Below are 16,672 nucleotides of genomic sequence, written 5' to 3' on the forward strand. Positions count from 1 at the left end.
CAATCCTATCACCCTTGACCCCACGCACGCACACGAAGAGAGAGAGAGAGAGAGAGATTTCCTGGAAATTGTGGGCCGGGGGATATGCGTTTTTTGAAAATCAATGGTGCGCGAAAGTTTGAACTATTTGGGAACAGCACACGTAAAGTGACTGCATGCTGGCTTCGTCAGCACGTACATGTCTATATATAGCCATCACTGGCCCCGATATGCTGCTGTGCCTTGAGATCACAACAACAAGAGCAATACCCAGAAACCACAACAAGGGTATATTGTGCCTGACGATCATAACCCCAAAGAAACAATACAAATGGTGAGAGCTCCATGTTGTGAGAAGATGGGGTTGAAAAAAGGTCCTTGGACCTCTGAAGAAGATCAGATTCTGATCAATTACATTCAACTTTACGGCCATGGAAATTGGCGAGCACTTCCAAAACTAGCTGGTAATAATTAGTTGTAAAAACACCTCATGTTTCATTAGTTTCTCAGGAGAAATAATGAATGATCTTAAATCAATCATGAGCTTCTCTTCCAATTGCTATATGTCGGACATATTAATTATGTGGTTCTGAATCTTTTGCATGCTTTTTTTTTTTTTTCTTTTTTAGGTTTACTAAGGTGTGGAAAGAGTTGCCGGCTCCGGTGGACAAATTACCTGAGGCCAGACATCAAAAGAGGAAACTTTAGCAGAGAAGAAGAGGATACCATCATAAACTTACACGAAATGTTAGGCAACAGGTTGGTATACATACATGGAATATTTCCACTTCCTTTTTGTCTCTATTTTGTCATTCCTGTCTGGGTTCATGCAGTCAATTTAGAATGAAGTTAGTTAATTCGGAATACCTGGTTGAATATGCCGACATGAAACTCATTTCTAGCCTCAAAATTATTTTTACGATTCCCTTACTTAGTGGGGCATTTCTTTTGTTTATTTAGGTTTATGAAACATGTGGGGGAGTTATATAAAAAGATACAATATAGGGAATTACAAATGTAGCACTACAAAGCATATAATATAGTAGTCATGAGTCATATCATAACAGATCTATCGCAACTTTTTGTAGCTTTTTAAATAGTGCAAGACAAGATCATCATCATCATCACATTGTTTACTTTTGAGAACAAATTATCCTGATTGTGATCCTTGTATCGTTTTCAGATGGTCGGCAATCGCAGCGAGATTACCCGGACGGACAGACAACGAGATAAAAAATGTTTGGCACACCCACTTGAAAAAGAAGCTCAAGCAACACCAAGACAAGATCCCTGCATCAGACAAAAGAAACGACACCAAAAGTACTGCACCCAAATGCTATCACGAGGCTAAAACTGAAGTAGAATCCATGAACTTTCCAATTACTGATGCAACATCCGAGAGTCCAGAACAATATCGACCAGTCTCCCCACAAGAGTGTTCGAGTGAGATGTCCACAGTGACAACCGGCGACAACAATATGTACCCGAAAGTCGAATCGCCGGGAGATTTCCCCGAAATGGATGAGAATTTCTGGGCAGAGGTGTTGTGGACGGATAATTCGGGCGTGCAGAGTGATTTTTCTGCTGTTGGCGGCGATCAAGACTTTCAAATTCCATTTTCTCCCACAATGACTATGGAACCTGTCCATTCATATGGTTCAAACATGCATGACGATAACATGGATTTTTGGTTCGATATTTTCACAAGGACTTCGGAATTACCAGAGTTACTACAGTTCTAATACGAAGTGATTGGTTTAAGGTTAACCTTCTGTTCTGTGTGGGAAACGGATGTCCAACTACTTGTTGATTCCTAGCTTGCAGCAACGGGCGTCAAGATTGTCGGATTCATTGAGAGAATTAGAAACAAAAACATGATTGTCAGTAAGCAACATCATGAGCCGATCGAGATATTAACAGAAACCCAAAATTTGTTTCAATGGTTGTAATGATCACATGTTGACCATTGTTCTGTGCTTGTATCATACAAAGCACTGTAAGTATATATGTGGAAATTATATATTATATATAGCTCTACAAGAACATGAATACTGTAGAAGAAGAAGAAGAAGATCAAGATGATGATGATGATCATGATTAGCCTCGAGAACAATAATGCAGAGTTAATTTACATTAAAATCGTATTTGTCTTGGGCCTTCGATAATCTAGCACGATGTTAATTTATAAATATACCTGTATATAGTTGTTGATCTGCGCGATACACAAAAATAGTTAAGATTCTTAATGTGTTTGTATTAGCAACGATCGAGAAATTTCACAAACTTAATTCACTTGATGATCAGATCAGAACGAACAAGATTAATTAATTATATAACGTTTCAAAATACAATCACTTTTATATTTTTTTTTATATTTTGTTGATGTGATTGACTGTATCAATTTTTTTAATATAAAATCAATTATATTAATAAAATGTATAAAAAAATATACAAAAATCGATCCACATAATAATTTTGTTTTAAGAAAACTGAACATAAATGCACGAGTTAATGAAAATGAATCAAGAGACATCAAGCAGTTTTGCAAAAATAAAATTATAAATAAACTCTTTCGACACATCATGAGTACGTAGATTCTTCAAATTATATAAAAATAATTTTCTATGGTAACACACGGCGCCACAACCGAAGTAAATGACGGCCGCAATAATAGAATAAAATATAAAAACTTTATTTATTATTCATTATACTATCATCTTTCCAACGTCAGCTATGATTTGACAGTAAATAATTGGACCCACAAATTAGACATAAAACATACACCACATAACCTCTGCACATTACATATTTTTTAATTATTATTATTATTATTTATCAAATATTTAATATATAAATAATAAATAAAAGAATTGAATTAATTTAAAAAGAATAAACTTAATTTTTTTAAAAAATATTAAATATTTTAAAAAAATAATGTGTAGAGATTAAAAAATTGTGTAGTATTGCTCTAAAACATACTCTCCAATAATTTAATGCTGATGGTAGAAAATAATAATAAAAATAGTGGTGGATAGCATTGCTACGTTACTCAAAAAATATTTATATTTATATTTTTTTATTTATTTTTAACTATAAGGGGTCTCATATAATGAATTCAATGTTATATATTAGACTCGTTTGAATAGTACAAATATTTCATCTCATCTCATTTCTTTATTATAATTTTTTTAATTTATATATAAAATATAATAAATAATTTAATTTTTTTAATTTTAAAATAATAATAATATTAAAAATAATATTTTAATAATATTTTATTTAATTTTAAATTTTTATTTTAACTCAATATCCAAATCACATATAAATATGAAGATATTTGTTAATATTTAAATCCCATTTAAAGGGGAGAAAAAGAAAACAATGGGCATAGATTAGATTGGGCTTAAAGCCCAGACCAATTTGACATGTTAACTCGTCGTCCGTAGAATCGTTGTTGGGCCCAAAAATACCTATATATGAGCAGAGTCAACAGACTTATAGCATCTGTCTCTAAATTTATGGAGTTCCTGATCGAACAGACTCCTTATAGCATTATCTATAAATTTAGAGAAATGCATGGGGTGGCCAAGCATTTATAAGAGTTCCTGATTTCCGATTAACCTCGGGGGTTTAGGATCTAAGACGGCCAAACCTTGGCGACCGCTTCAGGTATTTGTTCTTTTACTTTACCGCCATTTATTTAAGATTCTTATATTGTATTAGATTTCATGACATGATTATACAATTTAGATGAGATGAGATGAGATGAGGCGAGATATTTTAAATAGTAATAAATAAAATATTATTATAATATAATTTTTTAATATTAATTTATTTTAAAATTTAAAAAAATTAAATTATTTATTATATTTTATATAAAAATTTAAAAAAATTGTAAAGATGAGTTGAGATGATAAGAAATAAGATAGTTTAAGTTTTGTTAATCTCTTTCATTCATTGCACTGATTTTGTTGTTTCACTTTGGAGCTTCTGTTTGTAGATTGGTTTTAATTGATCATTTTCAAACCATTTTCCTTTTTTGGGTTTATGGGTTAGGATTTGATGGGTCTTCTGGTTTGGTTCCGACGTAAGCTCTTCTAGGGATTCAGCAATTTAGTTTTTTTGTTTCTATGGTGGGGTTCCCCACCTTTTTTTTTTTTTTTTTTTGTAAATTTTAAATCGTTTTACATTTTATTATAATGGTACTTGGGGAAGGGCAAATTTCTTGGCTTGCAAACGAGTCAGAATCTCGGAGACAATTTTTCTTCCTTCAAAAAGGTTTCCATCGTCTCTAAATTTTGGTGGTTGGTCGGAGCTGAGGGTGGTAGTGTTAGAATAGAAATAACAGACGAAGGTGTGCTTTCATGGCCTAGATGTTGCTATGGTTGCCGGGAATTATTTGGTAAGACGATGGGTTACTTGCACTAGTCATGGTTATTGATATTGCATTATGTTTGTATTTGTTGGTTGCATCTTAACATGTTTAGCATGGATGTAAATTTTGATAAATATTGTATCGATTGTTTCTATTCATGATACACATTCTTGTTTATTGTAACGCTCGCTCCTTTGTCAAAAATTGTAGTAATTGATCTAATTCGCGGTTTTGTGAAGTCTAATGCTTCTTCTTCCAGGACTGAAATATATTTATTCATCCAATTTATATTTTTGTTATTTAATGGTGCTTGCAGTTGCCTTTAAGTCTAGGGAAGACCATCGGAAGCAAATTGAATTGGAAGAAGCGGGGAAGGCTGGGCTTGCACCAGCTGAGGTTGATGAGGATGGAAAAGAGATCAACCCTTATATTCCCCAATATATGTCATCTGCACCTTGGTATCTCAATGCAGAGAGACCTGTAAGTAGATTTCTTCTTGATTATCGTTTAGGCTTGAGAGCATAACTTGTTAAAATCAAAAAAGTTATTTATTTATTTTGGTGGTATTTTAGAGTCTAAAACATCAACGGAAGTGGAAATTGGATCCAAACTACACAAAGTCATGGTATGACAGGGGGGCAAAAATTTTCCAGGCGGACAAGTACAGGAAAGGTGCCTGTGAAAAGTGAGTACTCTCTTCCTCTTTCCCCTGTCCTTCCCAACACCCATAAGCTGACCCTTCATCAACAGAGGTCCATTGATGGTAATGCCATAAACTCGTGTCTTTGATCTGAGCACCACCTTCCCTTCTCGCCAACCAAAAAAAGCCTATATGTTATTATTTCTTCTCTCTATTCCGAGTGCAGGATAATAACTGTTTTATTTTATGCTTCTTAACAGCTGTGGAGCCATGACGCATGATGCAAAGTTGTGCATAGAAAGACCCCGGAAAGTGGGAGCAAAGTGGACGAGCAAGCACATTGCTCCTGATGAAAAAGTAGAGACCTTTGAGCTTGATTATGATGGCAAGCGAGACTGTTGGAATGGCTATGATGCATCCACGTATGCATACATCATTGAGAGATATGAAGCAAGAGATGAAGCACGAAGGAAATACTTGAAAGACCAACAGCTTAAGAAACTTGAGGAGAAAAATAACAACCAAAATGGAGAGGCTGGGGTAAGTGATGAGGAGGATGATGAAGATGACCTAAGGGTGGATGAAGCCAAGGTTGATGAGAGCAAGCAAATGGACTTTGCAAAGGTTGAAAAGCGTGTACGAACAACAGGTGGTGGAAGCACAGGAACTGTGAGGTGAGAGCTCACCCTTCTATTGCCACATATTTAATCATTTTTTTAATAGTTAATAAGAGAATTTTATTCCAAGTAAATTGGCATATTTCAAGTACACATGATGTATACAAGTGAGTACACCTAAATACAAGCTAAAACAAAACACAACTAAAGCAAAAAATTACAAATATTCGGATCCCTTACAAGATTCTTCACCTAAAAAGTTAAAGTGCTAAAGAAAAACTCCTGAGTTCCCCCATAGAAAGTTCACAATCTTCAAAACACCTCCCATTCGTCTCCAACTGTAGGCACCAAAATAAACACAAGGGGATCATCCTCCACAGTGCTGCACTGCCTCTAATCCCCACTAGACCTTGCCAGCAAGCCAAGAAACCACCACACGCATAGGCATCATCCAAGCAATGCCTACCCTTACAAAAATCTCATTCCACAACGTCATCACCACCTTGCAATGAAGAAAAAAATGGTTAACAGATTCACCATCCTTCTTATACATATAACACCAATCAACCACTAATAAACCTATCTTCCTCAAATTATCTGTGGTTAATATTTTCCCAAGAGACAGCAGCCAACAAAAGAAAGCAACCTTGCTAGGCACCTTTGCTCTCCAAATACATTTCCAGGGATGGTCTTTAGCTCCCTGACTAGTTAACACCTTGTAAAAAGATTTCTCTGAAAATCTGGAGTTATTAGCTTGCACCTATGTCATACTATCCTCCATATTCTGATCAATCTTTATATCATATAATCTTCCAAAAAAATCAGATACTTCACCCACTTCCCAATCCTGCACGTCTCTGTTGAATCCCACAATCCAATGTAACATGTTATTAGAAAATTGATAAGAATCAGCCACTGCATCCCCTTTATCTCTAGCAATTCTAAAAAGATTAGGATATACATACTTAAGAGCTGAATCCCGCACCAAGTATCATGCCAAAAATAAATTTTTTTCCCATCCCCACTTTGAATTTTATGTTTTTGACAAAATCTCCCCATTCCAACCAAATGGACTTCCACAAACCCACCCCGATGCACCCCTTTTACTTCATTAGTACACTAACTCCCCCACATCCTCCCATATTTAACATCCACAATTTATTTCCATAATGCATTACTCTTGTTATGGTATCTCCAAAGCCATTTCCTGGGTAAAACTTTGTTGAAAATTTTTAAATTTCTCACACCCAAACCTCCACATGAAACCGGTTGACAAACCTTATTACAACTCACCAAATGAAATTTTCTTTCCTCCCCATTACCATCCCACAAGAAATTCCAAAAAATCCTCTCTAATCTTTTTACCACCCCCGCAGGTAAAGGAAAAAGGGAAAGGTAATATGTAGGGAGATTAGACAATGTACTTTTTATCCAATAACTCTTCCCCCTTTTGAAAAATAGAGCTTTTTCCAACCAGCTAACCTCCTCCCAATCTTCTCAATAACCCCATCCCAAATAGAAATTGATTTGTGAGGAGCACCCAAAGGTAGTCCAAGATATCTCAAAGGTAAAGAAGCTACCTTACATCCCAAAATATTAGCCAAATCAAAAGGATTGCTGACCGTATCCACTGGAACAATTTCAGACTTAGATAAATTAATTCTAAGTCCTGAAACAGCTTCAAAGCATAGCAATAAGGCTCCCAGAGCTCGGAGATGATCCTGATTTGAATCACTAAGAATTATAGTGTCATCTTCAGTATTGTTCTTGTTGGTCTTCTATACAACTATGTGGGAAATATATATCCACTTGGGTGTTGGATATTGTATATAAACTGAAACATATAACTTTCAGGAACTTGCGTATTCGGGAGGACACAGCAAAATATCTTTTAAATCTTGATGTCAACTCTGCACACTATGATCCCAAAACCCGGTCCATGTGTGAAGATCCTCTTCCAGATGCAGATCCTAATGAGAAGTCCTATGGGGTGAGTGCCCTTTAAGATCAGATATTGTATTGTGAATCGTAAGGGTAAATTATTTACAATCTCACTTTGGTTTATTGGCTTTTTATATTGTTGGGAGATAACCAACATAGAAATAGTGGTGAAGGTATGGAGTTCAAGCAGCTTAACATACACGCTTGGGAAACATTTGATAAGGGACAAGACATTCACATGCAAGCAGCTCCGTCCCAAGCTGAGTTGCTTTATAAGAATTATAAGGTCATTAAGGGGAAACTGAAGTCCCACACGAAAGACACCATCTTGGAGAAGTATGGCAATGCTGCCACTGACGAAGACCTTTCAATGGAGCTTCTACTAGGGCAAAGTGAAAGACAAGTTGAATATGATCGTGCCGGCAGGATCACAAAGGGGCAGGTAGGGTTCGTATAGATGGTTTTAACATTATTTTGTAATTACAACTTTTTTTTTTTGATAAGTAAGAGATAAATTTTATTGATATGAATGAAATAGGTATAGGCCATGTACATATGATATTTTGTAATTACGACTTTAATTGCAAAGTTCCATTGATGACGAGCAAAACATGCTTGTCAAAGAAGAGGCATGTGGCTCTGATTCTGATCTTGTGCATGAATGATTTTCTTTTGCATTGCTGGTCTTCTAATTTTAATCTTGTGCATAAGACTGTAAAGTACTCAATTACAGACATTGAAAGAGAAAGTCTACTGTTAATGTTTTGTTACTATGCATAATTGGCCTCATTCTATTTAACAGGAGAAGGCACTTCCAAGAAGCAAGTATGAAGAAGATGTGTACATCAACAACCACACAAGTGTTTGGGGCTCATGGTGGAAGGATCATCACTGGGGCTACAAGTGCTGCAAACAGATGATCCGAAACAGCTATTGTATTGGTGCTGCTGGAATAGAGGTTGCCGAGGCTACAACAGATCTTATGAAGGCTAATATTACTCATAAGGAAGCTACAAAAGGTGTGTATTGGCTTAAGTTATTTTTATATTCTCGTGACAATCAAATAGCATATTTTTGTTGTTTTGTATCTTGTCATTGTTGCTTATATGGCTGTGGAATGTATTGATTTAACTTGACATTGTATTGTGAATATTAAAACAGAGATCACTTCACCCATGGAGGAGAAAAGGCTTGCTACTTGGGGAACCGATATCCCTGATGACTTGGTTTTGAATGAGAAGTTACTGGCCGAAGTGCTTAAAAAAGTGAATTAGAGCTTTTGACCTTTGACAGCTCAGATGGTATGGGTGGTGTTGTTTTCAACTCCTCCGCCCTTAATAAAACATAGACTGGGAGTTAGTTCTCCCCCCAAAAGAAGTGTGAAATTAACAGAATAGGAATAATCTAGCTGTAGTAAGGGCATGAAATGTCAATATAAATTACACAAGCCTTTTGCCTATGCCATCCAATTTTTAAATTGAGATGGGCCAATTTTCAGAGGTGTACCTTTCAATTTGTAGACAAGAGTATGTATATGTCCCGCATACTCAGGCCTTTGTCTATTTTATGTTCAATAAAGTTTTGTTTATTGATAAAAAAAAAATTGTAGACAAGAGTAGTTTATAAATGTTGTTTTGCATGTATGTAATTGTTGAATAAAACTTGTTTTGCTTGACAGGAGGATGAAAGGAGAAGAGAAGAGAGAGAAGAGAGAAAGCGCAAATACAATGTTAAATGGAATGATGAGGTATGATCTTTTAACTTGCCATGGTTGAACTGGCACCACCATTGAGTGCTGAAATTAGAATTAGAAGCAACTGCTAGATTGATTGAGTGGTTCTCTTAATGGATTTTCTCACCATGATCCTTTTGATCAATTTTAGGTTACTCCCGAGGACATGGATGCATACAGGATGAAGAAAGTGCATCAGATGATCCAATGAGGGACTTCTTACACTAGGTTTAGAAATGTGGTGATGCTTCTTTGTTACGAGCCTGGATTATAATGCCAGTTTCACCAGCCGTCTTCCACAGTTTTGGCGTAACATACTTGTATAGAGCCTTCATCTTTGATATACATAGTTTTGTGATTTTCTTTATGAGTAATGCTATACATCACACCATCATCTTACTTGCATCTTACTATATATGATGTGGTGTATTTATCACAATTTGATGATAAAGAAGCGTGCAATAAATGATCATTTAATAGTCGTAAATGTGTCACATCTTACTAAGTGGAATGCAAGTGGGATGATAGTATGTGGTGAATAGAATTTTCCTTTCTTTCTGGAAGCCCCATTTGGATTTCCTTGTTATTGTACAAATGGGTTTGTTCTATGAAATCACCATAGGTGTGGTCGTGTGGATGAATACTGACAAGAATGTCTTGTTCTTTTGAGCATTCATTTGTTTTGTTTTACTCGAAGTTCAAACCCCATGTAGAGAATATTTGCAGCTTGTAAATTAAGCCCATCCCTTCTAAGATTCGGTTGTATTACTACCTTCTGCTGGATTACTAGCTAACAGTGAAAACAATGTGTTGATCTGATGTTTTTCGACCCACACCGATCTAAAATGTTAGGGAAAACCGAAAACTGACCCCGTGGGTCATTTTCCACCCTTACTGTACAGACTTACAAAATGTCAAAAAAAAAAAAAAAAAGGGAGGGGGGGGGGGGGGGCATTGAACTCTTCTACTTCAAGATGAATAATATAACTAGGGTTTTGCTTTCTTGGCCCTTCATATGCATGTTTCGGTTTTGTTTTTTTCTTTAAACTACAGCCACGTCATGACTTGGGGTGCGCAAGTCATGTAGACTGTACGTAGAAGAACGGTTAGTGATAAACTTATAAGTACTACTCCATGCATTCGATTGGCAGTCAACTTTCTTGCTTTTTGGTATGCACGACATCAATCACTTGTATAGGGGTTCTGAGCTTCTGCCTCTCTTCCTGGTGGCGGTTGAGAGGGGTATCAAATAAATTGTTCCAATCAGACTTGAGAAAGAACAAATTAAAGTATGTATTTGCATATAATTGGTTGCTTTCCGAAGTCTTCTCACAATTTTACATAGGTTCCTGACATTTTTCTTTTTGAATCACAACAATGGCAGAAGGAGAAACAGAAAGAGAAAATGATACGGGATGCAAACGAAATAAAGAACACCTATGCCTTGAAAGATCGCCAAACTATTTATAGACAAAAGACGTCCAATATACACTATTTACAGTCTATACAGAAGTTACACCTACTTTTCCCTCTTCTCTCAGCGTTCCCCAGACCTTCGTTTATTTCATTCTTGTTTAAAAGGAAAAGAAAAGAAAAATGAAGATCGTAGAGTCAGAAATACAAAAGGAAGTGAAGTCTGGCTCAATTAATTACCAGTTGTACGAGTGTATTCATATATATAGATGAGTACAGAGTAATTTAAATTACATTATCTAGATAGATACAAGTATTCAAATATTTAAACATCTACTAACAGAATACTAACAAAATACAAAAGAAATCTGCAGTGATTCACTAGATAACTACAGCAACAACTAGGTAACAGCTGTAACAGATTCATCTTGATCAGATGTTGATTTATCGGAGCTAATATATCTAACATCCCCCTTCAAGGTGATGGGAAGATCTTGAACCATCAGCTTGTCACGAAGGAGCAAAAATCTGGCCGAAGTTAGACCTTTTGTAAAAATGTCTGAAGGTTGAGCTGCTGTCGAGATGTAACCTGCTTGTATGTCTTTATTAAATATCTTCTCCCTGATAAAATGATAATCTACCTCTATATGTTTTGTACGGGCATGAAATACTGGATTAGAAGATAGAGCCAAAGCACCAAGATTATCTACCCATAGGCAGGGAGCACTAGATAGTGGTATGTGCAGCTCTTGAAAGAGCATGCGAAGCCAATAGAGTTCAGCCACAGTGAATGCCATAGACCTATATTCCGCTTCTGTGCTTGATCTAGCTACAACAGGTTGCTTCTTGGCTGACCAAGAAATAAGGCAGGGACCAAGATATATACAATAGCCAGATGTGGACTTCCTGTCATCAGGAGACCCTGCCCAATCAGAATCACAAAAACCATTAAGTTGCAATGAGCCCTTGCTGAAGTTTAGACCAAACTATAAGGTGCCCTTTAGATATCTCAACACTCTCTTAGCTGCTACTAGATGATCAGTGGTTGGGCAGTGTAAGAATTGACATAGTTGGTTCACACTGAAGGATAAGTCAGGTCTAGTAAGTGTGAGATACTGTAAAGCTCCCACCAAAGTTCTATATTCAGTAGGATCATTGAGTGGATCCCCTGAAAATCTGGAAAGTTTTGAACCTGATGTGCAAGGTGTGGAAGCTGGTTTAGCACCAGCCATCCTTGTGCGATTCAATAGATCAGTAGCATACTTTCCTTGACTGAGATGGAGACCTTCTGATGTTTTTGTAACCTGAATTCCCAGAAAATAAGAGAGGGGACCAAGGTCTTTGACCGCAAACTCAGCACTAAGGTGAGTAATAAGATGGTCAATGGAAGAAGAGGAATTACTGGCAACTATTATGTCATCAACATAAATAAGCACATAAACAGAAATGTCATTCAAATGGAATGTAAAAAGAGATGTATCAACTGTGGAGCCATTGAACCCGAGAGCAAGTAAGGCTTGTGACAGTCTCAAAAACCAAGCTCTAGGAGCTTGTTTGAGTCCATAGATGGACTTATGTAATCTGCACACATGATCAGAGAGAGGAGGATCCTCAAACCCTTTAGGTTGTTCCATGTAAACCTCTTCTTCAAGAAAACCATGTAAAAAGGCATTAGAGATGTCAAGTTGTTTGATAAACCAGTCATGATGAACAGCTAATGCTAGTACCAATCTAATTGTGGCTGGTTTAATAACAGGGCTAAATGTCTCATTAAAGTCCACCCCATCAATTTGATCAAATCCTTTAGCCACTAATCTGGCCTTGTAACGATCAATACTACCATCTGATTTTTGTTTGAGCTTGAACACCCACTTATTCCTGACAAACTTCTTATGGCAAGGTCGTGGACATAAAGTCCAAGTTTTGTTGGCTATGAGGGCATTGTATTCAGCCTGCATAGCATCAAGCCAATGCTGGTTCTTCACTGCTTCCCTATAGGTTTGGGGTTCAGAAGGTAAAGTGATGGTAGAGAGAGCTTGAAGAGGATATTTGGTGGAGAAGTAGAGATGGTAGTCTGGAAATTGTTTAGGTTTGGAGGAGTTGGTCATGGATCGTGTAATGATTTGAGTAGGGGAGGAGGTAGGCAGATTTATGGTGGTGAGAGGAGTGGAATTAGGTGAAGGAAGTTGGCGCTCAGGTGAGGATGAAACAGGTGGGGTTGCAGAGATAAGATCAGTATGAAGATCAAGTGGAGAAGGAGCAGGTTGTGTTTCTGAGATGGAAGCATTAAGTGGAGCAGGGGGGCTTGTGTCATTGAGAAAACTAGGCTCAGGTGTGACAAATGAGGATGATGCATCAAGGGAAGAGGTTGGGACAGTGAATGTAGGAGGTGTAATAATAGGAAAAGAAGAAACTAAATTAGGAGGCAAGGAATTAGAGGAAGAACCTGATTGTGAGGCACTGACAGATGAGGGAAAAATATCCTGCAAGGGTGAGGAAGCAGCAGCTGGAGCCCTTGTATCAGAAGCAGGAAAATTCAATTCATCAAAGATGACATGTCTGGAGATGTAGACTTTCTGAGACTTTAAATCCAAGCATCGATATCCCTTTTGATTTGAACTATACCCGAGAAAAACACACTTGGTGCTTCTAAAAGCTAATTTGTGGGTTTTATAAGGTCTAAGCAAAGGGTAACATGCACAACCAAATGTCTTTAGGAATGAGTAATCTGGTGGTTTGTTAAATAAGGTGAAGAATGGTGACTGGTTGTTAAGAACAGGTGTAGGAAGCCTATTGATGACATATATGGCAGTGAGAAAAGCATCAACCCAATAACATGATGGAAGATGGGACTGAGCTAAGAGTGATAAACCTGTGTCAGTAATATGCCTATGTTTTCTCTCGGAAATTCCATTTTGCTCAGAAGTATGAGGACAAGTGAGCTTATGTAAAATTCTATTGGTAGAGAGGAAATTTTTGAAATCAGTGGAGATGTATTCTCCACCATTATCAGTCATGATTTGTTTGATTTTTCCAGAGAATTGAGTTTCAACTAGTTGTTTAAACTTAAGAAAACAGGAGAATACATCAGATTTGAATTGCAAAGGAAACAACCATGTAAATCTGGAAAAATCATCAATAAATATAACATAGAGTTTACATCCACTGATAGAAGCAACTGGGGAGATCCAAACATCTGAGTGTATTAACTCAAGAGGATGTGTGGATCTGTTATTGGACTCAGGAAAAGGTAGTTTGTGACTTTTAGCAATTTGACAGGACTCACAAAGATTATTCTGTTTGATAGAACCAGAAATAGGAAGCAAAGCTTCTCGAATGACCCTAGCAACTGTGGACTCAGAGGCATGAGCTAATGTGGAATGCCAAATATTGATTGGAGCTTTGACACCTTCTAAAGCAGTGAAAGAGGAAATGTGAGCAGCTTTAGGATTAGATTTCTTGAGTTTCAGCTGCTTGAGATACATGGGATACAGTCCAGCTTCACTCTGCCCTTGAAGAAGTGTTTCCTTGGTCTGTAAGTCCTTCACAAAGAAATGAGATGATGTGAGCACAAAGTAATAGTTATTGTCATTGCAAAAATTTCTAGATGGATAAAAGATTAGAAGATGCATTAGGGCAATGTAAGATATTGTGTAAAAGAAATTTGTTTTTGGAGTTAAGAAACATAGAAGAACCAGTGTTGGTGATGTGCAGACCTCCTCCATTGCCCACTGTGACCTGATCATTGCCCTGATAGGGCTGTTGGTGCAGGGTCAAGTTGTCCAATTCAGCAGTAATGTGATTGTTGGCACCACTGTCAAGATACCAAGGCTGTTCAACTTCTTGTGTGCCATGAGTGTGGGCTGCCATAGCTGCCAACTGAGCTGGTGGATGTCGACCTTGATAAGTAAAATCCATCCTGTGATAGCAATCAAGGGCTTGGTGGTTATGTTTGCCACAGATTTGGCATGGTGGGAATTTGTTGGAGGTGAAGGGGCTGCTGGATGATTGTAGCTTAAGGGAGGAGTTGCTAGTGTTTGAATTGGCAGAAGGTCGATTATAGTTGAAAGGCTTGCCTTGCTGGGTGGGGTATTTGGGTTTCTTGCCATGGTTAAACTTTGGTTTGTTTGTGAAGAAAGCAAACTAAGTGCCATCACTGTGAAGGGTCTTGTTTTGAGATTCAAGTAATTGCTCATAATTGAGCAATTCAGTTTGAAAATCATCAAATGAAATTGGTTTGTCTCGGGTGGCAAAATGAAGAGATGTGATGAAAGGATTATAAATGGAATTAAGACCCCCGATGACATAGGAGATCAAGTCTTCCTCATCAACAGGTTTACCTGCTGCTATGAGCTGATCAGACCAGTTTTTGGCAAGGATCAAGTAATCAGAGCAGGTTTTAGTGCCCTGTTGCAATGTTTGAAGCTGTCTTTTGAGGTGGGAAATGCGAGATCTGGACTGAGGAGCAAATCTGCTAGCCAATGTATTCCAGACCAGTTTGGATGTTGTCAATCCATAGACTGTGGAGAGGATCTTCTCACTGAGAGTGGCATTTAACCAGGCCAAAATAAATTGATCTTTCTTCTGCCAAATCAAGTAATCTGGGTTGAGATCAGAAGTAGATTTCCCAGTGGAATCAAGAAGATATTGAGATGGACAGATTTCTGACCCATCAACAATGCTTAGTAAGTCATGGCTTCTAAGCACAGGAATGAATTGGGTAGTCCAATTTAGATAATTGGTTCCATCTAGTTTGACAGAAACCAAAGAGGTAATGTTTGGGATAACAAAAGAGGAATTGGATGAGGCTATATAGGATCGAGTTGCGTGAGCAATTTAATGCTCTGATACCAAGTCAGAAATACAAAAGGAAGTGAAGTCTGGCTCAATTAATTACCAGTTGTACGAGTGTATTCATATATATAGATGAGTACAGAGTAATTTAAATTACATTATCTAGATAGATACAAGTATTCAAATATTTAAACATCTACTAACAGAATACTAACAAAATACAAAAGAAATCTGCAGTGATTCACTAGATAACTACAACAACAACTAAGTAACAGCTGTAACAGATTCATCTTGATCAGATGCTGATTTATCGGAGCTAATATATCTAACACGTAGGAGGCAAGCAGTCGCTACGAAACGCGTGCGAACATCTCCTGAACCTCCATCTCAGCCCTGAATCTTGCAATGAATTCCTCTGCTCTTTCATCTACGCCGCGCAGCAGAGGCGAGGCCAACACCAGTGACTCCCACATATCATCTCCCGATATAGCTTTCTCGGTCAATCTGCCACCTTGCTGCTGCTGCAGTACTACAGCTGGCTGATCAAGGTGCTTCATGTTCTTTGCGCTCGGCTGACAACTTGTTTGCAGTGGCTTGACATATTGCACCAGCTCAGCCCCGGGCTCTATGAAGAGTTTATCGACATATACAAGCTGTGCAGTACTTCTCTTCTCGAAGACGCGTACTTGTCGATGGTGGCGAAGATGATCAACGTGGTGTGCATGGACAAGCCGTTTTTTACGTTCGAAGCGTTTCTCAGAAAGCAGAGAAGGCCAGACGCCACAGCGGGGCAAGGCGGTTGTTTTCTTGAGCCTGTTTTGGGGTTTCTTGATCATGACTTTTGACCGCTGGAGCTTGTGCAGTTTGCTTTGGAGTTTAGAGGTGAAGCTTTTCCATATCTTTGTAGCAGGGGGAAGCTTGACACTCAGCCAAGACATGCCAGAAGTGTGATAACTTGTGATGATCTGAGAGAGTGAAAGGGAAAAATGCTGGCAAATTTGAAGCTTGGGTGTGATAATTAATTTGATGATTTATAATGTACGTACGTGGGTGCAAATTTGTACAGTGGCTTAGTTCTTACGCGAAGTATATATTTGGCTGAACAAAGAACAATTAGCTAGCTAGGCAAAAAGTAGTAGTAGTAGTAGTGGTATGTACGGACTTTGCTTATTTATTAAGCT

At 37.6% G+C, this 16,672-nt stretch overlaps 2 protein-coding genes and 2 pseudogenes across 2 annotated transcripts; 2 read left to right on the forward strand and 2 right to left on the reverse strand.

The window, feature by feature from the left end:
* Nucleotides 1–207: 207 nt before the first annotated feature.
* On the forward strand, nucleotides 208–2,130 carry LOC122305327 (transcription factor MYB14-like). The gene is made up of 3 exons (XM_043117748.1): nucleotides 208–443; nucleotides 609–738; nucleotides 1,163–2,130. The coding sequence occupies exons 1-3, from the start codon at nucleotides 311–313 to the stop codon at nucleotides 1,719–1,721; spliced, it is 822 nt and encodes a 273-aa protein (XP_042973682.1). The 5' UTR covers nucleotides 208–310; the 3' UTR covers nucleotides 1,722–2,130.
* LOC122304967 lies at nucleotides 1,936–9,925 on the forward strand (annotated as a pseudogene).
* Nucleotides 9,926–14,907: 4,982 nt separating this feature from the next.
* On the reverse strand, nucleotides 14,908–15,032 carry LOC122305937 (annotated as a pseudogene).
* A 558-nt stretch (nucleotides 15,033–15,590) lies between these two features.
* LOC122305787 lies at nucleotides 15,591–16,508 on the reverse strand. Its single transcript, XM_043118332.1, has one exon. The coding sequence runs from the start codon at nucleotides 16,427–16,429 to the stop codon at nucleotides 15,842–15,844; it is 588 nt and encodes a 195-aa protein (XP_042974266.1). The 5' UTR covers nucleotides 16,430–16,508; the 3' UTR covers nucleotides 15,591–15,841.
* Between the last annotated feature and the right edge of the window lie 164 nt (nucleotides 16,509–16,672).

Source organism: Carya illinoinensis, chromosome 3, assembly GCF_018687715.1.
Source record: "Carya illinoinensis cultivar Pawnee chromosome 3, C.illinoinensisPawnee_v1, whole genome shotgun sequence".
NCBI classification, from domain to species: domain Eukaryota; kingdom Viridiplantae; phylum Streptophyta; class Magnoliopsida; order Fagales; family Juglandaceae; genus Carya; species Carya illinoinensis.